At 36.1% G+C, this 20,243-nt stretch overlaps 1 protein-coding gene across 1 annotated transcript in view; it reads right to left on the bottom strand.

Moving 5' to 3' along the window:
* LYST (lysosomal trafficking regulator) overlaps window positions 1-20,243 on the bottom strand; it is a 134,811-nt gene that overhangs the window by 74,449 nt on the left and 40,119 nt on the right. Inside the window, exons 13-21 of the mRNA XM_052640484.1 lie at window positions 17,091-17,251; window positions 16,088-16,278; window positions 13,671-13,916; window positions 11,692-11,865; window positions 10,624-10,773; window positions 6,878-7,015; window positions 5,237-5,435; window positions 2,884-3,015; window positions 134-761 (exon numbers count right to left, since the gene is read on the bottom strand). Of these exons, the coding sequence (XP_052496444.1) occupies window positions 134-761; window positions 2,884-3,015; window positions 5,237-5,435; window positions 6,878-7,015; window positions 10,624-10,773; window positions 11,692-11,865; window positions 13,671-13,916; window positions 16,088-16,278; window positions 17,091-17,251 (2,019 nt within the window). The remainder of the gene's footprint in view (window positions 1-133; window positions 762-2,883; window positions 3,016-5,236; window positions 5,436-6,877; window positions 7,016-10,623; window positions 10,774-11,691; window positions 11,866-13,670; window positions 13,917-16,087; window positions 16,279-17,090; window positions 17,252-20,243) is intronic.

Below are 20,243 nucleotides of genomic sequence, written 5' to 3'. Positions count from 1 at the left end.
GTTAACATACACATTGTACTATGTTACAGAATAAAGAGATCACAGAATAAAGAGATGTCTACAAGTACAGAAATTCTTCAAAGAACAGTTTAAAAAAAGGGAGGAAGTGGTTGTCATACAAAAACACATGTACCTGTGAGCACCTGTAGTTCGGCTGTGGTGTGGCTCATAACCGAGAGAAAGAGCGAAGTTTTCCCAGTCGTCGGTGTTCCTGTCAACAAGACTTGGCCACCGGCCGACAGCCGCAGAGCCATTCTGAGAGGGGAAAGCTAGCCCCAGGCTGGCAATGGTGCTGTGGCTGCGCTGGAACGAGGCCAATCCCTTTAGGTAAAGAGGTCGGCGTGGGCAGGATTCGTCCCCAGGACTGTCGTCGTCTGATCTGGGCTCTCCTCCGAAGTCTTTCTGATCTATGTTGACCGCCAGAAGTTCCAAGGCTCCTTTTGGGGCATCACTGACAGAAGCTTGGGCCGAAAGGGCAGCTTCTGTTTCACAAACCGTTTTTGCAGACTCACAGCTGCTGATGAAGGCATCTTGTTTGTTTTTTTCCAGTGTCTCGGAACTCCTCAGAGGGCTCCATTTCTCTGGCTGGGAAGCAACGCCATCATCTACAAAACTCTGTAACTTGTCAATACTACAACCCAAACTTCCAGTCAGTTTCCGTGGCTTTATGTGAGGTGAAGAAGTAGGAAATGCTGGGAGGCTTCTAGAACGCAGCATACTGGCAGTTACCTGCTTTGGAACAGCACTGGATGAACTGTTTCCTGGTAAGAGTAGACAGGGAAACAGCACTGAAAAGTCAGCTCAGTGGGATCACTTCTCTTCTGTGCCGTCAGTAATAACCCCAGTAATAACCCATTTATCCAGTGATGTTAGTGAACATATACAGGATAATGACTGCAGTGACTAATGCTTAAAATTTGTGTTAAAACTATTTTTGTTTCAACTACTTTTAATTAAAAATTTCCCAGAATACCTATCTCTTGTTTCCTTAATAAAATACAATATTGACTGAGTGATTCAAAGTTATTGGGGTGAATGGTCCTAATGAAGTGAAATTAAGTGAATTAAGTGAAAATCCATTTACGTCAGGCTAACAGTCACTAGGATGCAGTTTGTTTTAGATTTTCTTTTTTGATGTGGACCTTTCTTAAAAAATCTTTTTTGAATTTGATTACAAAATGTTTCTGTCTTATGTTTTTCTCTTTTGTTGGCCACAAAGCATGCAGGATCTTAGCTCCTTGACCAGGGATTGAACTTGCATCCCCTGCACTGAAAGGTGAAGTCCCCAGAGAAGTCCTGAGGATGCAGTTTAAAACAGTGGAAAGAATGTTGGCTTTTTAATGAGACAGTTCCGTTAGTTAGGTGGCCCTAGGTAAACAATTTAATTATATGTGTGTTCATTTCCTCAAAGGTAAAATAAGCACATAATAAATATGTGCTGAATAAATAGCAGTGATAGCCGTACTTGGTGTTGTTATTACCAGGCTAAATGTCCCTAGACTGTTCTCTCACTCCTCATTTCTGCAGTCACTTTTTGCTGCTATTATTAAGAAATAATAATATTTGTCTTCTTGCCACAGCTCTCCATTTTTCTGCTCCTCATATTCTACACAGAAGGAGATGAGAAAAACCACTCTCATCCTTAGTGTATGGGATATAAATGAATGCTCCTGAAGGTGTGGTCTGTGGGCCAGGAGCACGGGTATCAGCACCGCTGCGTGACTGCTGGATATGTACATTCTCACGCTCTACCCCAGACCCACTGAGTCAGAATGTAGAAGGCAGGGGCCAGGGACCTGTGTTTTAACAAGCTTTCCAGGTGATTTTTTCAGCATCTAAAACTTGAAAAGTGCTGATATACAGTAAATAAGGACTGAATGAACTGCTTAGAGCTCAGGCTCTGTGGCAATAGAATAGCTCCATAGTTCAGAAGTTCTTCCTAGTTATTTCTGGATTTTGGCTGGAGGAATAAGGCTGCCAAAAGGGTCTGTTCAAATGACCTGGAAAAAATGGGGGCATGATTGTACTAGAAAAAGTTTCAGAATGATGCTCAACGATGTTAAAAATGACACATCCTATAAAATTCCAAATAAAACTAATTAAAACACAGCCTTAAAATATTATAATACAAGGCCATAATATGTGCTAGGGAATAACCGAAACTCTTTGGGAGAGAAAGAAAATTGGAGCTTAATATCCAGATACCTTCACCTACTATCCATGTCTCTATCTTACTGGCCTATTTAATAATTTGTATCAGAGCTGGAGGTGGGACCTAGTCTTTCATTGGCTAATGAAATCTATGCTGAAAGAGGAAAACAGGCAGAGAAAACTTGGGGATGATGAAAAAGAAACCAGAAAGATAGGAAGTTGTCATAGAGAGTGGGAGACTGGAATTTCAGAGGTGGGACGTATTCTTTGATGATGTTCAAGATGGACACAAGCAGACTGGAAGGTAAAGTAGAGGGAAGGTCCCCAGGGTCAAGGGTCTCAGTGAGGCTGCGGTATGGATGGCCACTCACATGGTAAGTGAAATTGTCCAGAATGAGTTCAGACGGAAAGGAGACAGTAAGCCAAACAAAGTTTTTGAAGAAAATTAGAAAATAAGTCAGAAGCTTAATGAAAGACTGATAAAGGGGGACAAAGAATTCCAGAATAAAATAGCATGAGCCTTGTCTATCTCCTAAGCTCCCCCGAGAATTACTTGCTATACTGACTGTGAGTTACTAATATTAGAAAGTAGTAAATGGAATCCTTAAATATATTCTGTAAAGTTTAGCTTTCCATTTATTTGGTTTATCAGGTTGTACAAACATGCATCTATATTCAGAACTAAAGGGGAAAGGGCTACACTTTCAGTATCACTTTTGCTTGTTTGTTTACCTTCAGGTGGTGAAGCAGTAAAATCTGATGGGCTTATTATCATAAATCCAGGGCTAGTAACAGACTTTCCTCCACTGCTAGAATGCCTCAAGTACATGATTGACTGCACTTTTTCCTGAAAGATCTTGCCATCTAGAATCAAAATAAATTTTGAGAAAATTTTCAAAACAGATAAAACAAAAATACAATGTTAAAAGCAAGTCATTAAATACAAACATCTACAAAAAAATTCAAAGTTAAAAAAATGGTGTACTTTATACTAACGCACATTTTGATATGTGAGGATACTCTACAATTTCTTACTTTAGATTCTTTTGTTAACTAACATTAGCTACATTAACTTCTATTTTCTTTGAATTCCAACTGTACTTATTTCTATAGTTTAACAGCTAACTGTTCACTTTTTATATGCTAACATGATCTTTCCAAGGATCACGTTCATCTCTTCATTACTTGAGGGAAGGTCTATGTCTTCTGTTTTTACACAGCCCCAGTATGACTCCAAAAATTAATACATCCAGCTTAATCTTCCTTTCTGAGCTTCATACTTCTAAATTCAACTGCTTGATTTCTTAAATGCAACACAAATGCAACAAATCTAAATGTGAGTCATCATTCTGCCCTAAATTCACTCCTGCATTGTTCTCTGGTTCCCACGGTAGAAGCACCCATTTCCCATGCGGGGCCTGGGAGCCACCATTGACCACAACCTTTCCTTTACCCATGTGAAGTCAGTCTCCAGGTTCTACTGACTTTGTTTCTTGAACTCTTCTCATCCCTGGCACAGTGCTATAATGCAGGCTTTTATCATCCCTCACCTGGATTATCATCACAGACTTCTAAATGATATCTGGGATGGACATCTGGCCACCCTCAAATCCTCATAGCTACCAGCATTCTCTCCATTAAATGGTAAGCTCTGCTTAAAACCTTCCAGGGGCTCTCTGTTGCCTCCTTACCACTCTAGATAAAGTCCAAGTTTCTCATCTAGAGCAATCTCCATGAACTGTCTCCATGCCCCTCTACCAGCCTTCTTCCTTACATTAATGTCAGCAACACCAAGCCATCTGCTTTGCCTGGAAGGCCCTTCCCTTCAACTCCTAGTTAACTCAACTCAGACCAGGTATCTCCTCCTTCAGGAAATAGCCCCTTGCAATGCATTGCTATGCTTTGCACATGTTATACTTACCTGTTTATGCCTCTCTTCCCTTTACTAGACTGTAAGACCACACACATTTAACTCATCTTTGCAACTACCCTGTGCTACCAGAATCTTGACATTACTTTATTCACTAGATGTTTGCTGAACCTAATACAAAGTCATGCTGTATAATTTCATTTGGCTTTTTACTGCAGCTGTATCATTTTATTCACTATTACATGGCTTAAAATGGCTGTTTACAGTCTCCGTCTCTAAATTTACTATTTAGCTTTCTCACATGTATACTCTGGCTTGCTTTCTTACCACATTTTCCGAGTTCTTTAAAAAAATCTGATTCCATTTAAAAAAAAAATACTGAGATTACTCTTTCTTGTTCCATCCTTTAAATAGTATTACCAATAATTCTATCCTTAGCTTCCTTTTTCCTTCTTTCTCCCAACACTTTTCTTCAGTGGTCTCATCTGTTCCCTGAGCTTCAACTCACTTCTATGCACATTGTTCCTCTATGCTGAATTTTATTGTAATAACTTATATATCATACTGGTTGGCTCAAAACAAACACAACAAAACAAAATCCTTCAATTACTCCTGAGAAGAACACAGGTTCAAGTTCTCTGATCTTATATTCAAGGACTCATTTAATATGATTTTGTGTGTGGTTGAATAAATGATGATCCCAAACTACATTTATAATATTATTTCTCTACTACTTTACAAATCTCCTATGTTAGGTAAAATTCACTATTCTTTATTTTCTCTATTTTTCCCTGCTTTACGTCACTCTCTTCACCTGATAGTAATTCTCTAATCTATTAATACCTATCAAAATTCTTCAATGCCCATGGCAGATTCTTAATCTATTAAATCTCTCTCCACATCTGAAGATGAAACCCTAACTCTCCTGAAATCAAATCAATTCTTCTTTTGTATCTATTAGGTACTTACCAGATATTATTTATTATAATTATTTCAGCACATATATTTACCCTCACCTCTTGGTTTTTAAGTTCTCTGAAGGCAGAGACTATGTCTGGTTCACTGTATGGCCCTCTGTCCTGTCCCAATTCCAGTGTGTAACTGAGCAGTTTCTAGCACAGAGTTCATTCAATGAATATGAAGCAAACATGATCAAATGGGAAGAAAAAAACGAAAGTGGAAATAGCCAAGATCTAAAAAAACGATTATACCTACCTATGTGCAAAGAAAAATAGAAGTTTGTGGGGTTGTGACAAACATAAGTATTAGTAGGAGGATGAACTGCTAAAAGGAAATTGAAGATAATCGTCAATAATTCCAAATCTGGAGGAGATCCAAGGACTTCTGCTGTAATTTTCACAAATGATTTACAAACCTCTCGGGGCATGGATATAAGCTGCCCCTCTTTGTGTTCCTGAAAAAAAAAAAGAAACATCTCTCCTTAATTTAAAAAGAACTATCAACTTAACTAATATTTCTCATTTAGGCAAGATAATTTTGTTTAAGATAGAACTGGGTTGGTTTCCTGCTCTAGACTAGATATTTACCATAAAACTGAGTTGCTATTTCTCTATTCAAGCAATCTTGCTATTAAAATTTATTAAAACCAATGGCCCCATGTAAATGTTAGTTACTACTAGTACTATTATCACTACTGCTTCTGCTACTACTAATTTGGTTCAAAAGAGAAAATTTCTGATAGACAAAACTGGTTACATGAATAGAGTGTGTTCCAGTCTACAAAGTTATTACTCGCAGCAGCTCAGAGAGGGTTTATCCTTCATTTCTACAATATGAAGGCCTGAAGTGATTGCATGACTAACTTAAACCACATAGAAAGCATCTCAGTAGTGCAGCATAACTCAGACTCAGACCTTTGATCTCCTTCTACTGCACCATCTACTGCCTGGAATAATCAGACCTGGCAGAATGCTACATAATTACCAAAAATAAAGATAGATATAAATAAATTACTTATATATTCCAACTCTACCTCCCCAGTGCATAGCAGCTGGCTTCTAGATCAAGGCTAGATTTTTCCTCTCTGTCCAAATACACAGTATATCTCTACATCCACTCTTCTTCATATATTCTTTTGAATTGCTGAATCAGAAAACTTAAAATCTAGATATTAACTTTAACATAGGTTAGTTTGACTACCTCAGATATACGGAGAGAACAGGAGTCTACAAAAGTCAGTCAAGATCTCACAATGGCCAAGTCAAGACAAGAACACAGATCTCCGAACTTGCAATTCAGTGTTATTTCTGCCACAACCATCTTTTTTTTTTTTTTTCCTGAATCGTACCCCTGTGACTTCCCAGGGCTCCTGGTTGCCACTTCAATTACTCATTCTTGAGTTCAGCTCAGTCTAAGCTTCTTCAACTTTGCCCTCTCCACTGACTCCTTACAAATAGTCACTGGTATCCTACCTCATTAAAAAAAGAAACAAAAAACCCTTAAATTGACCTATTGTGAAGCTTTTGTTAACAGTCTGTTTCTCTTTCCTTTTGCTGTTGGACTTCCTAATAATCATGTATTCTCACTACCTCCAATGATCCACCACACATGCTTAAAGTTCCCAGAAATCTGGGTCTTGCCTTCTTCACTCTGATGAAATATTGTAAGCTATTAAGAATTTCCAAGCTGACGGCATTCTCTCTGTCTTTCTACCTTATTTGGCTCTAGAGACCACCCCTGTCTGGGCAGGTTCTCCTCTCTCTGCCCATTTTCTCTACCTCTTTCACAGAAAAAATCTCATTGGAAGTTTCACAGAATTTCAGTCCATGGTATTGAGTTATTAAACAAAAATCACTGCAGAAAATACCTCCAGAAGTTAAGCTACATAAGGAGTACCTGCAAAACCTGGCAGGTTAGTAGAAAGTGATGAACCACTTGAGCTTTCAATAACTGCTTAATGTTAAACATCTGCTGCTGGTGGTCTGCTCTGATGAGGACTTCTAGGGCTGCCAGCAGAGCTTCCCAAACACCGTGCTGAGAAAACAAACATATGCACAGGGTTATTGGAAAACATGGCTCGTGCTTCTTAGAAGACATGCAATACATCAGTTTAACACTGTGTAAACACTCACAATTTGTTAAAGATTAAATCTGCCTGAAAAAGCAAATCTAAAAATTTATTCCCAGATTATTATTCTTTTTGACAATAGGTCATTTCTAAAAATTTATGTTCAATGCAATGCTGCATTAGGGGCTTTAGGACACTAACCTTTCTGTGGCATTAAATGATGCACAGCATCTTCAAAAGATGAATTATCTTGGGGAACTTATTTACTATTTACTACAGAGAAACACATTATCCATATAAATTGTTTGCAAATAATTTTCAAAGAGCATTATTAAAAACATATAGACTTCAATGCTAATTTGTGTACTCAGCATTTAATCAAATACTTTTAGAAAATAATGTACTAAACTGAAAATATTTACTGACAGTGCAGAAATTCTGAATTTTGGATTAATTTACTTTTAAGTCCAAATTATAGAATCCTCCACACAATTACTAATCATGCAGTTTAAAACAATAATTAGCATCCTCTTAAGGTACTTTAAAATGCTTCTCCCACAGTATTCACAATAATAGTAAAAAGGAAATCTTACATAGATAACCACTACTGAAAAATAATCTTCACCTCATTCTATTACTTCAAATAATCTTTCAATAAACCTATTAACAAAAAGCAAAATTAACGAGTTTGGGTTGTAGGTTTGCTGTTTTTCCTGCCATTACATGATGGAAATGAATAATGAAAAGGCCAAGGAATTGATAGACTTAATCATACTATTCTAATCAAGGCCTCTCTCTTAATAGGACAGGATCAAGATGCCCTGAAGGAAAAAGGCATATGAAAATTTGAAGACAAAGCAGCTCAAATATGAAAACCTGATTCAGGCCTGAAAAATAATACTAAAATAGAACAGTGCCTAACAAACCAATAACCAGACAACCAACAAACAGAAACCAGAACAACTCAGCTAAAAAAGCAATTAGAAAAGAAAATTAAAAAAAAAAAGAAAGAAAAATTTATCTCAAATCCATAGAAGTATCCATGCATATCAGTTTTGAATTTGACCAAAAAATGCTTTGCTTATTAGTCAAGCTTTTTTAATGCTCAAATTAGCATCCTCTTTTGAAATACTAAAATAGCTGTTGATTTTTAGTTAAGATTCAATCTTATAATCTACAATTGAGCTATTTCTTTATTACATGTTTATATTCATACCACATTTGATCCAATTTGTTTGCATTTACTATCACTATGTGCATTAGCTTTCTCTCCTTGCCACATCATGTGTATTTTTATACATACGTAAATTTGTTGTTATTGTTTAGTTGCTAAGTGGTGTCCAACTCTTTGTGACCCTGTGGACTGTAGCCCATCAGGCCCCTCTGTCCAGAGGATTTCACAGGCAAGAATACTGGAGTGGGTTGTCATTTCCTTCTCCAGGGGATCTTGCTGATGCAGGGGTTGGACTTGTGTCTCCTGCACTGGCAGGCAGATTTTTTACTGCTGAGCCAACAGAGAAGTTCACAAATGCATATATACTATACGTGAATGTACATGGAGATGTGCATTCTGAAATTCTGAAAGAGAATTTATTCAGAATGAGAAGTCACAATGAAATAGAAAGTTTTAAAAACTGACAAATACCATAAAATCTAGAAAAAGCTAGCTGCTTGACACAGCTCCATAATACTTCCCCCTGTGTTTTGTAGGAGCATATTCTTGGACTGCTTCTTCATATAACAATAATTTGGTAATATAATTTTATACAGGGAGAATAGAATAATCTGTCTCTCCTCTAGCATGTTTGGTCAAAATTTATTTTTGTTAATGATAGATTAGAAAAGTTTTCTTTAGCTTCATAACTCATTATTGACAGTAAGTCTGGGGTGACTGTTGCCAAATTTGGAAGTAACCAAATATTTTAAAATTGTAAAGGTATACACATTGAATTGATCTTCAGTTACATTTGATGATAATGGTGTTACACTCTAATCTAAATAACTCTAGACAATCTACAGTCTACACTAGAACTGAGGAGGCTCTACGAACCAAACCATGAAGACTATACTTTAGCTAGGGCAGAAGGAAAAAGCCCCACATTCACTTTCCTTGCTGGGTCCTTGTGAAGACCACACATTCATCATCCAGTTATTAAGACTTCCTAGATCTAAGATCAAAGCATGCTCCTTAGCTTGTGCCTACCATGAAGCCAAGACTTCATAGCCTTGCTCCGCAAACGGATACAGCTCTGACTTATGGACAACATGGCTCCCCTATTCAGAAGTGTGTCCGTTTCCCTCTCCTTGACTCAACTCCACACACTCTTAGTAGGATTCCCTTTCAGAGTTTATGGTAAATGCAAGTCTCCAATTGATTCAAGTGTTTTCCAGCCTGAATAGTGCTCTAACGACTACCTGCAGCCAAAGTTTTGATCCTGATTCTCTAGATCAACATTATCTATGGCTGTCTAAAACCTTGCACAGAAATTAATCCCTAGATTTCCACTGATAATTAATACTACACTGAAGCAGTAAATTTGTTTTGTTTTTGAAAAGACTGATTAGATGAATATTTAAAAGTACATGTTTCTCTGTGCAGCAAAGAAAACAGTCAACAAAGTGAAAAGGCAATATACAAAATGGGAGAAAACACTTACAAACCATATATGAGATAAGGAATTAGTATGTAAAATATATAAATGACTCTTACAACTCATTAACAGAAAATCAAATAACTCAATTAAAAAATAGTCAAATGACCTGAATGGACATCTCTCCAAAGAACATATACAAAGGGTCAATAACTATATGAAAAGATGCTCTTCATCAACCAATCATCAGGGAAATGCAAATCAAAACTACAAGTTATTATTATTACCTCATATCCTACAGAATAGACACTATCAAAAAATAACAATTGTTGGTAAGCAGGTAAAGAACTTGGATCCTTTGCACATTGCTGGTAAGACTGTAAAATGGTGCCTCTCTTACAGAAAACAGTATGGTACAGTAATTCTATTTTTTAAAAATTAGAATTACTATATGACTCAGCAATCCTACTTTTGCATCTGTATCTAAAATAACTGAAAACAGGATCTCAGAGAGATCTCTGCACGTTCACGTTCACAGCAGCATAATTCACAATAGCCAAAATGTGGAAGCAACCTAAGTGTCCATGACAGATGAACAAATAAAGAAAATGTGGAAAACACATACAATGGAATAGTGTAAGAAAGAAAACAGTCTTGTCATATGTTATAACACAGATAACCCTTGAGGACATAATGCTAAGTCAAATAAGCCAATCATAAAAAGGCAAACACTGAATGATTCCACTTGGATTAAATATCTAATACAATCAAACCAAAGAAACAGAATGTAGAATGGTGGCTGTCAGGGACTTGGGGGAAGGGAAACAGGGAGCTGTTGTCTACTGAGTAGAGTAGTCAAACCAAATGAAAAAGTTCTAGAGATCTGCCATATGACAAAGTGTATATGGTTGGTACTGTACATGTAAAAATTGCTAAGAGGGTAAATTCATAACAAATGCTTTTTAACCACATAAAGTACATGCCTCTGCTTTATTCCATATCTTCCAGTCTAGCAATAGTTCCTCTAACAGTTTAACATCCTGGATTATAGCATTAGACTCTACATCCAACTTAAATTCTCCATTCTCATTGATATGAATAATATCTTCACCACAGCAACCTTCAAGAAGGGTCTATGGAAAAACAGCATTAATATAAGATGCATCAATAATCAATCCAAAAATTCAACAGAAATACTAAGCTTTCTTAGCACTTAGCACTCATAACATTAAATTCAAAAGAAAACTACTGAATAACTCAGCATTTCACAAGGTATCTTTACCTTGTTTTGTAAAACAATTCAAGTGATAAGAAAATCCCCAAATTTCAAGTATTTATAAATGACTATTTAGTTTCAAATATGGAGTAAAATAAACTACATCCTATTTTTAAAATTCAATGAATCTGTTGAGTTTTAAACTTTTTCTAAGAAGTATTCATGCCACAAGTGTATGGATCTTGCTCATTTTAAGAGTTGGAGTCTGGGGGCATGGGAACAGGCATTGGTCTTTTGCCTTAATACTAGAACCCTCGGAAAGAAATACTTTCACAACGTTACCAAGTGCCTTTAATTAGAAAGATATTTAAATATGTGATTACAGTTGGATCAAAATAAAAAGCTAATACGGCTTTAAGATACTAACTCTATAGCAGCACTGCCTCCCGAGAACTGCACAGCACTAGGTGTCTGGAGAACTGGGTTCGCCCCCACACCTGTGGGTGCTGAAGCAAGCGGCAGTCTGTGTATGAGTCACTATCACCAGTCTACAGAATGAGGGGCCAGCCCAGGAGGTATCACTGGCTTATCAAGATCTAAAAACCTTAATTGTTTTTTATATATTCTTCTAAAATGTTTTAGAGGAAATGAAAATGTAATTATTTAAATGACGAAAAACCCAGAAGAGGCTTCATTTGATTAAATATATACTATCAAGTTTCCTTAATTTTCTTCAGGAATAACTGAAACACGAAACTCTATTACTAAGAGACTTAATGAAGAGGTAAGTATCACTGTATACGAAACCCTGAGAATAAGTTTTATGAGAACGTACCTTCAAAATGTGAAAGCCAACAATGCATTTTTGTTTGATCAACACCTGATGAATCATGGAAAGTCCATTACAGTTTTCTAACTCATGTATTCTCTGTTGGTTGTATTTAATTAATGAGAGTATAATTCTCAATGCTAACGCTTGAGTTTCTTCACAGCTACTGAGTTCCACAACCTAAAAACAAAGTAGATAAATTTTTTCTAATTTGTCGAGATTAAAAACTTAACATGTGGGGTTATCTTCCATTATGTAATACCAATCTATCAGTCTCATTTGAAAGTTTATTTTTTATTGCTGACACTGTTTATAATTACTTAAGAATTTTAAACAAATAAAACCAATAAGTTCCATGCTCTTATGTCTCAAATATGCTATAAATTAACTAAAATAACATTGATAACCTTAGAAGTCAGTAGCATTTTATTGGTGATCTGAAGTGTCAGCAAAATGCTTCATATTTTTGATGCTTAGTCAACAAACAGGCTCTATGTTCTATGCTGTGGAAGATAAAATGATAGACAGACTGCTTAGACTGTAAACAGGCAGACTACCTACCTCCTGTGGGGCCTGCTGATAGGTCAAAACATAAGACAGAATAAAAACTAACGATTGTGACTTGTACTTGAATTCCCCCAATGCTTTCTGACAACTACTATATGTAAGAAACAACTTACTATATGTAAGAAACAAACATCTTATTATGATTTGAAAAGGCAAAGAACAGTGAGACAATATGAATGCATGAGAGCATAAAAACTACTTCTGAGTCCATCCTGCTCAGGACAGGAAGCCTACGTGAAGAAGATCACTGGGAGAGAGAGCAAAACCACAGGAAGCAGGGCTAAACAGGTGTCCAAGGGTGGGACGCAGTCAGAAGAGAGATGAAGACTGGATTCACAGTACATTTAGGAGGCTGCAGGTTGCCTATCTGGCTAGATGGAGCAGATTAAGCTCAAAAGGTAGGCTATACCTGTAAGGGTTTTAAGGAAACTGAATTTTACTTTTGTAGGGGAGGAGGGATACAATAACAACTAACATTGATATGTCTCTTATTACAAAAGTAGTCAAAGGTGCCCCCACTAAAGAAAAAAAAAAAGGGAGACATATGACAGTGATGCAGAAGTTACACTTAAGCATAAAATTTGGAAGTGAAAAAGATCAGGGTTGCTTTAATTAAACAAGGATTTGGACCACAAGGAAGTAGAAATGATTCGTGCTGAAGCGAGACCATTTGTACCCTCTATTTGGTTTTTAGCAGTCCTTGAAACAGTCATGTACACCACTGTCTACTCCACCTCAAGAAAAAGATTGTTCCAGCCCATAGATGGCTAAACACAACAGATAAATAAACGTAATTCTCTAAAATAGTATCCATGGCGTGAGTCAAACTTTTTGAATTTCTCCTTCTCTTTCAAAAAATTTCAATTCCAAATAAGTTATTTTTGTACTTACTTGTTGACCTTTATTTTTCCCCAAGCATCTGGAAGTTTCAAGGGAAAAACAAGTTTCACAAATCTTCACATTTCTTCTCTACTTCTATTATAGCATTTTTTTTCCTCATTGGCAATATTAAATCTTATACACTTAATACTTAGTGGTTCTAATGACATTTCTGGATAACAGAAAACTCTGACATCTTCATAAATTATTTACTTATTTACTTGACTGCACCACATGGCATGAAGGATTCTTAGTTCCCTGACCAGGGACCGAACCCATGCCCTTGGCATTGGGAGTGGAGTCTCAACCACAAGAAGACCAAGGAAGTCCCAAATCTTCATAAATTAAAAAGAAATTTTAACAAAAAATTATTGTGGCAGAAACTTTGATGATATTCTAAACAATGTGTGCTTTTCTAATCTTGAAAGTTTAATATAGTTGATACATAGCTTTACTGTTAATCAACAGGGAATCCTAAAAATTATCAATAATAAAGAAGTAGTTTATCTTTAAATAAAATTACAATCAGTGATTCTTACCCTAGCAAAGAGAAAGACAAATATACCAGTTCCACCAATCTCATGCAGAATGCCTTGAAGGGTTTTACATTCAGTGGGCTGGAGATTCTTTAGATGATGAGGTTCTAATAAGATATTGTGAACTTCTTTTGAGCTGAAGGGTCTTTGAGAGAGTTGGGTTTTCATTTGACCTTTAAGTCTAATAACTGGCTCATAGATGGTGTACTGAGCAGGACAGTAAGTTGTATATACAACTGAAAGACTTTCCTGAAACACAAATAATTTCTTTCAATAACTAAACAGTTTAAAAAGTACATTATCAACTAGCAAATGGATTATTTCAAAGTGAAAAGACAAGCAGAAAATCTTATTCTTTGTTTTAAAAAAGACAGTCACTGCACAAAACAAAGATGGACATGAAAAGCAAGACAGCTCTCACAAAGAAAAAGATCCATTTCATTCAGGAGTGGTCAATACATGTAAACCATATGAAGGCTGAGAAAAATTCCAGCTTTGATCTTTTGAGAATAAACATGAAATTATACCTATCACTATAACAAATCCCTACCATACTCATGTACTATGAACTGTTCTATGCATTTATAAATAGTAACCAATCCTTACAACCCTATGAGATGGGACTCTGGGTCAATGTATTCAAATGTATTTTGGTATTGAATTTGCTCATGGGCTGCCTACTCATTTAAATATGACTCTATAAACTAGAGCATTCTTTCCACTAGAATAAAACCCCAAACTATCAGCATACCTAACAAACTGAGTATTTCTCCCAAGCAAAGGGTAGTTTTGATTAGGTTCTAGCTCTCTGTCAAATATTCTATCAATTACTTTAAAAATTATGGTAAACTTTAAAAACAAAATGTACTCTGAGATGCTTTCAATGAAGGCTGCTACAGAAGATCACGCTTATGGAAAATCATGTAGCAGCTGGAGGCTTTGGGCTTCGATCATTTTCAACCCACTGTGATTCAAGTATAGTTTCATTAGACATCATCTAGCACATTTGCATACCAACCAAACTGATGACACAGTCTATTGTATACGATTATGCTGGGTAAAACAAAATCATAAATCTACAGTAGTTTTCATTAAAAACCTGATAAAATGCCTGATTATCTGAAACCAGTCCCATCTGATACCAACACCTTGCTAGGAGGGCACCATGTCTGTCTGACCTCTTACTCATAACCCCAAAATACCAAGCTAAAAAAGTCAGGCTCAAAAAAAATATGCTTTCAAAAAAGATTTTTCACATAAAACCTGTATAATTTTTGCTTGTGATAATTTCTGTTGAATTATATGAATTATAACCTCTATTTTTTTCAGGCAAAATAAAAGGTTAAGAATACGTATTTTTTTGGAAAAAAGGATTAGCCAAAAACCAGAGAGCTAAAATTATCTGAACAAACATCCATTGTATGATGAGCTCCTTGGTCTTCCCAAAGCAGAGATACTCAGTGTGTGGGCCCCAACCAACAGCAGCAACATCACCTCAGAAGTTGTTAAAAATGCAAATTCTTGGGCCACACTTCAGATCTACTGAAGCAATCTATGTTTTGGCAAGTCCTCTGGGTGATTCTGGTTGGATACTACCCATGCACTGTAGAACATTTACAATCTCTGGCCCCCATTCAATAACAGTGGACAGCCAAAATGCCCCTAAGCTCCATTTCTGAATACTCCTTACGGAGAAAAAGATTGTGGGTCTAATACCAGATCTTTAGTTAAATTCTATATCTATTTTACCACAGATACTTAATACCACTCAAGACTTACATGTTTTAGACTATGAAGGATCAATTTCCTAGTTGCTATAATGAAAAGTATCCATCACAAGCTCCTAAACTGTGTATTAGTATAACAATATATTAGAATAATGTATAAAATGCAATCAAGAGTCTCATATAAGCAGAATTAGCAATAATTTGAAAGCAAAATTCCTAGTTGCTATTGATATTAAAGAATAAAGCAATAACCTCCAATTAAAATAAACTTATATTAAAAAAAGAAAGAAAAAAAGAATATTCTAAAATCTGAATATGTATAATTAAAAAATAAAAATTAGCACTTATTTATAAGTATGGAAAGGAAATATAATAAGCAATTTTTAAGGCTAATATGTATTATATTTTTATTATATCATAAAAGTTTTTCTTGAGTGATAAACAACAGGTATAACCTAAACTAATACTTAGTATAGAAATATAGTTCCAAGGAAAAGCAGATGAAAATTTGAAACCTGAAACAAATTTTGAGGAAGTCAAAGTATTTTAATTAAAAAGAAAAACATTTGTAAGTAAAGAAAATGTTGAGAAACAGAAAAGAAAAACTCTAAAAATCAAATCACAGCTAATTCACCTTAAATAAACATACATAACAGTTACTAAAAAGTTAAAACCTATAAAATGAAAACTTACAATTAAAAGACCAATGTCCACATCTTTGTTGGTCATAAAAAGTTCTCTGATTTGTTCACATTGCAAAATTTCTTTATTAATGTACTTGGAGTAGTCATTCACAGGCTTGCCATATTTACATGGCATTATGGACGTATAGTTGGGTCCACAAGCATATAGATAAAATGCCTCTTGCGAGCCAATCTTAGCCCCTGAATAGCAAAAAAAAAAAAAAGTTCCTTATTTAAAATACTCCAGAATTTTTCATAAAAACAAGAAATCAGAGGAGTTTTTTTGCTAGATTCTTTAGTTGTTCACTATATCTTTCAAAATTAAAGCCTCAATTTTCAAACTGGTGTAATGAGCAAGAAATCTATAGCAACTCTGGATGTAAAATGAATTAATATACATATATATGTATATATATAATGTTATCTGTAAAACTCTTGGTAAAATAAAGTAATAATATTTATATTTGCTCCTTAAGCTAAAAATAGGGGATTTTTTGGTTTTGTCCTGTTTTTTTTTTGCAAATGGAAACTTTATCTCAGTGAATTCCTTTTAAAAACAACATATGGATTGGTATCATTAGTCCTTCATCCATCCATCTATCTATTCAGTAAACACTGTCTAAATGCTATTATGTGCCAGGTTGAGTAATACATTTTTAAAAATCATGTATTTCTTCTTCACCTAAAATTTGGTATTTTTCTATAATATACTAAAATTATAAGTAAGAGAGACAGCCAGTCTAACTGCACCTGCTATAATGCATTTTCCAGGATTATAAAGTGATTTAATATAAGCTTCTCTTTGGCAGGCGGGTGGGGGAGGATATGTGCCTTTGCATTAAATCTATGTTATCAATTGTAAGAACCACTTATCTTGAAATCTAGGAAATACAGTACTTATTAAGTACAAGTGAAGGAACAGGGATAAATACTTTATCCAGGACAATTAACTTAGTTTAATACTTGTTAACTGAAGGAAAAATCTGAAAATGCTCTGAAGGGGAAAAATATACCATTGAAGAGGAGTAAATTTCCCAGGTCCCATTTTCCAGCCAATTGCAAATATTCTTCTTGGGATGATAAACAATGGCCGATCATGCAAAATGTTTTATTGCTGTCAGATGACAAACTTGTTTTTCTTGGAAGCATAAAATCCAAAGTAACATCAGGCTTCCTACATTAAAAACAAAGTTAAATCAATTACTTCAGGGATTTTTAAAGTGTTAATGTTTAATAATGCGAAATTCTTGAACAAGTTTTTTGGTTCAGTATTGGATAATTGGTAATGGGCGAGAGAGAAGGACTGATCCTCTTGTCTCTTGGTCCAAGGTGCTGGTGGTCCACAATCCCCCAAAGGAGAGGAAGGGACAGAGATGCCTGGTGATTCACACCAGGCCATGTGAAGTATGACCAGACATTTGTGGCAAGTTTCCTTTGCCACTTGACTTCTGCATATTCACCTTCCTGGTTTAAAATACAAATCTACCACCTCGCCCTGATTTTACCAGAAAGTCTCCCATCTCAGTACACAATTCCTAAAACCTCATGCCCCCTTCAAAAACTAATCAGGAAGAGTATCACTTCTTCAGGTTTTGCTCTGACAAGGCACTGAAATGCCAATGCTTCTTGCATTTTCTGTGTTTTCAGCACTAAATATTGCAGAGCTTTTGATTAATCTCTTGCTTTTCTTCATGGATAAAAGTTACAGGAATCCTCACAAAAGGCAAAGTAGGAAAAGGTAAACTAATGCTTTCTCCTAGAGACACACGATGGGAGAACTTCATCTTCTTGTTTAAATTGCAGAGTGCCGAGCTCTTCCCTCATTCTAGACTGTTTTAAACTCTCTTAAGATAATGAAGGTAGCCTGTAAAGACAAAGTTTGTGAATAAGACAAAGCACTTAGAATAAGCTAATAATCAGAAATTCTATTTCGGTATATATTTATTTAAAGAGTTTCCCTTAAGGCTTTCTATTACATACTTAATAGCTATTTAGCTATTTAAATAGGAATATTATTAACAAAGGAAAGATATGAGCTAACCTTTTTATTGAAGTTCAACTGACATACAACATAATAGTGAGATAACTTCTATTACTGTGCAGGCATCTCTTTCTTGAACCAACTAAATGGCTGTAACTGAAACAGTACTGCCACCTAGTGGCACTATGACTTAATTCAGTTCTTAAGGGTAAACAAAACCTGTAAAATCAATGCAAGATGAGTTCAACAGACACTAAAATAATTCATACTATCTACTATGTGCCATATATTCCTACCAGATTTGTGTTCCGTTCATTAAATAAAAATTAGTAGAAAACATTAACAATTTTTTCATTGTCGTTACATCTTGAAATATATTACTTGTAGAAATAATTGTATTAGTTCCGAGAGTGATATAGTGCCAAATTTAAATCAAAGGAATAATATATTTCTTATATTCCTTGGTCACTTGCTCAATGCTCTATTACTAGATAAAATCATTAACTTATACCAAATGGTAAATTCAAAGTAATGTTCAAACAAGTGGGTGAGTAAAAATTGAGTGCTATAGCATGATTATAACTTTAGAACTGGCCACAGAGAACATCTAGACACTCATTCTGAACATGTGTAATGATTAGTTTATGATTCCTGTATCTGTCAGCCTGCCTGATTCACCAAAAGGCTGTAGCGTTAGTAAAGCATGTATGTGGATGGTCAGTTGTGTCCAACTTTTTGTGACCCCATGGACTGTAGCCTGCCGGGCTCCTCTGTCCATGGGATTCTCCAGGCAAGAATACTGGAGTGGGTTGCCATTTCCTCCTCCAGGGGATCTTCCTCCTGCATCCCCTGCATTGGCAGGCAGATTCTTTACCACCGAGTCACCTGGGAAGCCCGTTAAAGAAAGCAGAGGGTTTTAAAGCAGGACTCTATCCAGGCTCAGAGTCCAGGTTGAGTTTCAGCCACCCTCCTCACTGCAAGCAGCATTTTGGGTTTCTGCTGCCTCACATGGAAGGGTAGAGGCATCTCTTACTTTGCTGTGCTGCTAGAAGGACTAAATGAGGTCATCTGTGCAAAGTGCTTCCTACACTGCCTGGTAGGTGCTGAGAGTTCCAGAAATGAGGAGAGTGTCCAGCAGACTCTCACAGTCCTATCCCCAATCCCAACCAATTTAACTCAAGGTTCTGGAAACATATACTGATATGCCACAGCTCCCTTCAGGCTTAGGCAGTTGCGAAGACAGAACTTCTCAGAGAATATTTTCTTTGGATTATAGAAATTGAGATTCAATGACATATTTTCATGTACTTTTAAAAATGAATAAACTGTTTCCTTTGGCAGACACTGTGGACTGGCTACCCCAAAGCTGTTCACAAGCCTCTTCTCCCAGCCTTCCTGAGGCTGCAAGGCTGTAAGCAGCCGACTCCTGCAGCCTCCACAGCAAAGCTGACAGGCACACAGGCTTCCCTTCTTTCTCACAGGCCCTCTCCTCTGCCTGGCTCACTCTTCCTCCCTCTTGTTCATGCAAAACTCCATCTCCTTCCTTCAGATCTCAGCTTAAATAATCTGTTTCTAGATAGGTCTTCCCTGATACCCTTCTCTTAAGCAGGAAACCAGGTATTTTCTGTCTCGGGACCCATTTGTTATCTTCACAGTACCTGTCATTATTTATACACACTCATTTAATTGTGTACCTTGCTGTCTGCTTCTTCACTGAACTATGAGCCCCCAAAAGGGAGGGAACATGTCTGTCTTGTTTACCAAGCTCCCAGGCTTAATATTGCATGTGCTCAGCACATAGCAATTCCTCAATAAATATTTGATGAACAAATGAATGAAAAAATCGATTAATTTGTGCTAAGGGTATATGTTATCTCTATGATCTAATCTACTCTGAGAGACTTCAGAGAGAATTGGACGATAAAGTATATAAAGCACCTTGCAAAAGGTCTAGCTGCCTCATCCCGGATTCAAAGCTGCTGTCACGCAGCATCACCAAGCCCATTCATTTTTCTTTCTCATCATTCAACTTAGATATTCCTTCCAACCAGCTCGGTCCTCTCCTGTGTTATACTAGTTTCCAATTCTGTATTCCCTTTCATGCTACTTCATTCAATAAAATACTTTCCAACTCTTATAAATCCAAGTACCTTACAACTCTCTCTGAGTTAAACTTGACATTAAG

This window comes from Budorcas taxicolor, chromosome 5, assembly GCF_023091745.1.
Source record: "Budorcas taxicolor isolate Tak-1 chromosome 5, Takin1.1, whole genome shotgun sequence".
NCBI classification, from domain to species: domain Eukaryota; kingdom Metazoa; phylum Chordata; class Mammalia; order Artiodactyla; family Bovidae; genus Budorcas; species Budorcas taxicolor.
The sequence above is the reverse complement of the archived record's forward strand: the minus strand, read 5'-3'. Positions and strand labels throughout refer to the sequence as shown.